This window comes from Trachemys scripta, chromosome 4, assembly GCF_013100865.1.
Source record: "Trachemys scripta elegans isolate TJP31775 chromosome 4, CAS_Tse_1.0, whole genome shotgun sequence".
Lineage (NCBI taxonomy): Eukaryota > Metazoa > Chordata > Testudines > Emydidae > Trachemys > Trachemys scripta.
This window is the reverse complement of record NC_048301.1, coordinates 139756052-139760174: the sequence shown is the minus strand read 5'-3', so window position 1 is coordinate 139760174 and position 4123 is coordinate 139756052. Positions and strand designations below refer to the sequence as shown.

The 4123-nt window shown below is 57.4% G+C and overlaps 1 protein-coding gene across 1 annotated transcript in view; it reads right to left on the bottom strand.

Annotated features, from left to right (window-relative positions):
- Nucleotides 1–518: 518 nt before the first annotated feature.
- The window catches only part of LOC117876595 (carbonic anhydrase 4-like), a 59713-nt gene continuing 56108 nt past the window's right edge, over nucleotides 519–4123 (bottom strand). The window contains exons 2-7 of the mRNA XM_034768846.1: nucleotides 3488–3652; nucleotides 2636–2784; nucleotides 2180–2269; nucleotides 1865–1937; nucleotides 1439–1602; nucleotides 519–1119 (exon numbers count right to left, since the gene is read on the bottom strand). Of these exons, the coding sequence (XP_034624737.1) occupies nucleotides 910–1119; nucleotides 1439–1602; nucleotides 1865–1937; nucleotides 2180–2269; nucleotides 2636–2784; nucleotides 3488–3652 (851 nt within the window). The 3' untranslated portion in view covers nucleotides 519–909. The remainder of the gene's footprint in view (nucleotides 1120–1438; nucleotides 1603–1864; nucleotides 1938–2179; nucleotides 2270–2635; nucleotides 2785–3487; nucleotides 3653–4123) is intronic.

The following is a 4123-nucleotide window of genomic DNA, read 5'->3' as shown; positions in this document are numbered from 1 at the left end:
GGTACAGTCCTTGTTAGTTCCACCAGACATCTTAGGTGGAAAACAGGCGCTTTCTCATGACTGGCTGCCTTAGCTTGTAAGCAGGGCTGTTCTCATAACTGGCCTTCTTTGTCCTGTTCCATCCCCTTTTAGAGCTTTGGCACAAGGTGGGAATCTTTTGTCTCACTGGGTCACCACCCCTCCTTCTAAATGGAAAACTACCAGATTTAAGATGGATTCCAGTATCATGTGACATGCTCACATGTCCTGTAAGACCTCATACTTTATTACCCGGGGCTGGCCCATACGTACACAGGAAGGCTTGCAAAGAAGTTGTAAAGAAAACATCTACAACCAATTGTCCTAGGCAATGGGAGCCATCAAGATTCTAAACCACCATTAATGGCCTACACTTTGCATAATTACAATAGGACCTCAGAGTTATACTTCATATTTCTAGCTCCAGATACAAGAATGATACATGCATACAAAGAGGATGAACAGGCAGTAGATTATAAGCTTTGTAATGATACCTTACAAAAGACCTTTTGCATAAAGCATATTCCAGTTACATCATATTTACATTCATAAGCATACTTTTATACAGCATATGGAGTGCAACATCACACCCCCTCTGCCCACTCAGTCCAAACTCCTGGTGGTGGGGGGCTTGCGACCCATTCTTCCTGAGTTACATTAGCTGAAGAGATCACAGTTCTCAAAGAGGACTGTGATCAATGCTGTCTCCAGGACTGTGGAGCAAAACCTATCCCTATTTTATAGATGGGGAAACTGAGGCCAAGAGCGGGATGGTGCTTGATGACGGTCACATAGGGAGTCTGTGGCTGAACCAGGAATGGAACCCAGGCGTCCTGGCTCCCAGCACCCCCCCTGCCTAGGTCCAGCCTCCAGGTGTCTGGCTTTGTCCCCCTATAGGTGCCAGGCGATTGCTGCAGTACTGATGAGCAGAGGGATCAAGGCTGCAGGCCGCAGGGTGGAAGAGGAGCTGGGGGCGACTCGGAGGGCTGCCGAGGCCTCCACTTGGCGATTCCCAAGGCTCTGCAGAGGCCGGTAGTTGTTCTGCAACCGGGGCCCAGCATCTGAGTCTGTGGAGTGGAGGATGGAGGGGAACGCAACCACCTGCGGGGAGGGAGACAGATTAGTGGGGGAGGGGCAAATTGAGGGGGGAGGCAAACTTGGGGTGCTCTACTGAGTGGAGAGGAGGACACTCCATCAATGGAGAGAACTGAGAAGGTTCTGATGGGGTTCACTTTGAAGCAGAGAGAGTGGTTGTTTGAACAGCAGAGGGGAGGTGACCTGGAAAAAGGACCCAGGAGTCCTGACTCCCAGCCCCCCTTCTGTAACCTACTAGACACGACACGACCCCACTCCCCTCCTAAAGCTGGGGATAGAACCCAGGAGTCCTGACTCCCTCCCTTTCCCCCACCCCCACACTCACCACGTCAAGAGGCACCAGGATGGGGTCGGGGAAGACCGTCCAGACCACGACTTCGTCACAGTTGGGGGTGGTGAGGGAGCCGGGGTAGCGGTAATAGCGGGCTAGATCCACCGAGCCCAGGAGCTCCTGCAGGGAGAAGGAGCCGTCCAGATCTGTATCCTTCCCTGGAGGGGCAGAGGGAGAGTGAGGGCCCAGCTCAGCCCCTCCTAGAGTTGGGGATAGAACCCAGGAGTCCTGGCTCCCAACCCCCCAGCTCTAACCCACTAGATCCCACTCTCCTCCCAGCTTTAGGGACAGAACCCAGTAGCCTGGGCTCCTCGCCCCGACTCCCCTCCTCTAATCCATTTCTCTCTCTCACCCCCTGGTGGCACAGAGCTAGGCCAGCCATAATCAACTCTCCCGCACCCCAGTTCAGGGGATACTCACCCTTCAGAGCCACGTCCTTCAAGTGCCGGGTGAAGGACTCCCAGGAGCGGGAGGGGCGTGCGTGGGCTGTTGCCTGAGGGACAAGATCACATCAGTACAACAAATAGGAAAACTGAGGCATGGGGAGGCTGGGAGTCAGAGTGACTCAGAGTAAGACTCCAGTCCCTCCTCGAATCATTAGATACCACTTCCCACCAGAGAACCCAGGAGTCCTGTAGCCGAGCCCCCGCTGTTCTAACTTACTAGACCCTGCTCCCTGTCCCGAGCTGGGCATAGAACCCAGGAGTCCGGGCTCATCACACCGCACTGCCTCACCTGGAGGAAGAAGGCCAGCACAGCGATTCCCTCGGGATCCTTGAGTGCATCAGTCTTGTTCAGGTTGTTCTTGGTATGAACAATGTGGAGCTAAAGGGGGAGAGAGAGGAAAATTGGAAAGCCCTCCCTATGGATCCCTGCCTGCTCCCTGCAGCACAGTGCCCTATGCTGATCCCCCGTCCACCCCTTCGAGCACAGCGCCCCCTACTGATCATCCGCCCTCCTGCTGCAGCACAGTGCCCCCAGCTGAGCCCCTGCCCACCCCCTGCAGCACAGCGCCCCCAGCTGAGCCCCTGCCCACCCCCTGCAGCACAGCGCCCCCTGCTGAGCCCCCCGCCTGCTCCCTACAGCCCGGTGCCTCCTGCTGAGCCCCCCCAGCCTGCTCCAGACCGCACAGCACCCCCTAACTCTGCATAGGGGCATTGGGGCCAGCGCTGCGCCCCCTGCCTCTCTCACCTCCATGGAGAACTGTTTGTCATTGATGAAATGCTCCGAGCCAGTCTTGTCTGACCCCTGACCCCAGTGGAGGTGGAAGGATTTGGCTGTGTAGATAGCTGGGAGCCCCTGAGCGCAGAGATGAAGCCCATCCGCTAAATGCACGTACACTGTGGGTGGGGGGGGAGAGACCAACACAGGGAATGGGACCCAGGCATCCGGCATGGCAGTTCAGGGTGCTCACTTTAGGGGACAGTCTGTACTACCTGTCTTCCCCGTGTTTTCCATGGAGATAAGCTTCTTGGCATCCCCATAGCCAGCGAGGGACACAGTCCCCAGGTTGGGATTGTGGACAGTATCAGGGGTGACGATGTTGATTGGGGACTGCCTGGTGGGGGAGAGACTAGGGTGGGGAATGGGACCCAGCAGGGCTGTAACATGGGCGGGGTGAGCAGGGCCACCACCCAGGTGTGCCCCAGTGTTTGAAAACTGTCACCTCCTGCCAGGAGCCGGCGGATCAGAAGCTGGTGGGCCCCTGGCTCTCTGAGCTGTGAGAGCCGGGATGTTGGCTGGCTGCCAGGTGGCCCCCCCCTGCCCTGTGCACCGAGCCAGGCCACCTCTGCACGGCCAGGTGCTTCCCAGGCAGGGTCGGGGCACAGCTCCTCTTCCCTTCTGTGCTAAATGGAAGGCAAAATCTGGGGGAGGGGGGGCGGAGGGCCACAGGCCCCCTGCCTGTCCCCCCATGTGATGCCTCTGGGGGGCGCAAATATGTTTGCTCAACACAGATGCTAAAATGCCTAGTTCTGGCTCTGGGACCCCGGCATCCAGCATGGCAGCGCTGGGTGCTCGCTTTAGGGGGCAGCCTGTACCTACCTGTCTTCCCCGTGTTTTCCATGGAGATAAGCTTCTTGGCATCCCCATAGCCAACGAGGGACACAGCCCCCAGGTGGGGATTGTGGACAGCCGCAGGGGTGACGATGTTGATCGGGGACTGCCTGGTGCCGTTACAGTGCCCCAGAGCTGCCCATGTCTTTGGACCTGCCGAGAGGGGAGGAGCCAACAGGGCGGGGGAAGGGCCAGAGAAGGAAATGGGAGAGGAGTCAGAATGTTAATCAGCTGCTATCACCCACCCCAGAGGTGGCTGCATGATGCAAATTTTAGACCTGGAGTCAGGATTCCTGGGTTCTGTCCCTGACAGGGAGTCTCCTGGGTTTTACATACAGCTCTGGGAGGGGGTTGGAGTCTTGTGGTTTAGAGCAGGGGGGTGGGGCTGGGGCTGGGAGTGAGGATTCCAGGGTTCTATCCCTGGCTCTGGAACGCTGACACTGCCCTTCTCTGTGCCTCAGTTTCCACACCATCCAAATGTAAGAAAACATAGGGTTACCATATTTTGAGTGTCCAAAAAGAGGACACTCCACGGGGCCCCGCCCCCAGCCCCGCCCCAGCCCCGCCCCAACTCCGCCCCCTCCCCTGCTTCCTGCGAACATTTGATTCGCGGGAAGCCTGAAG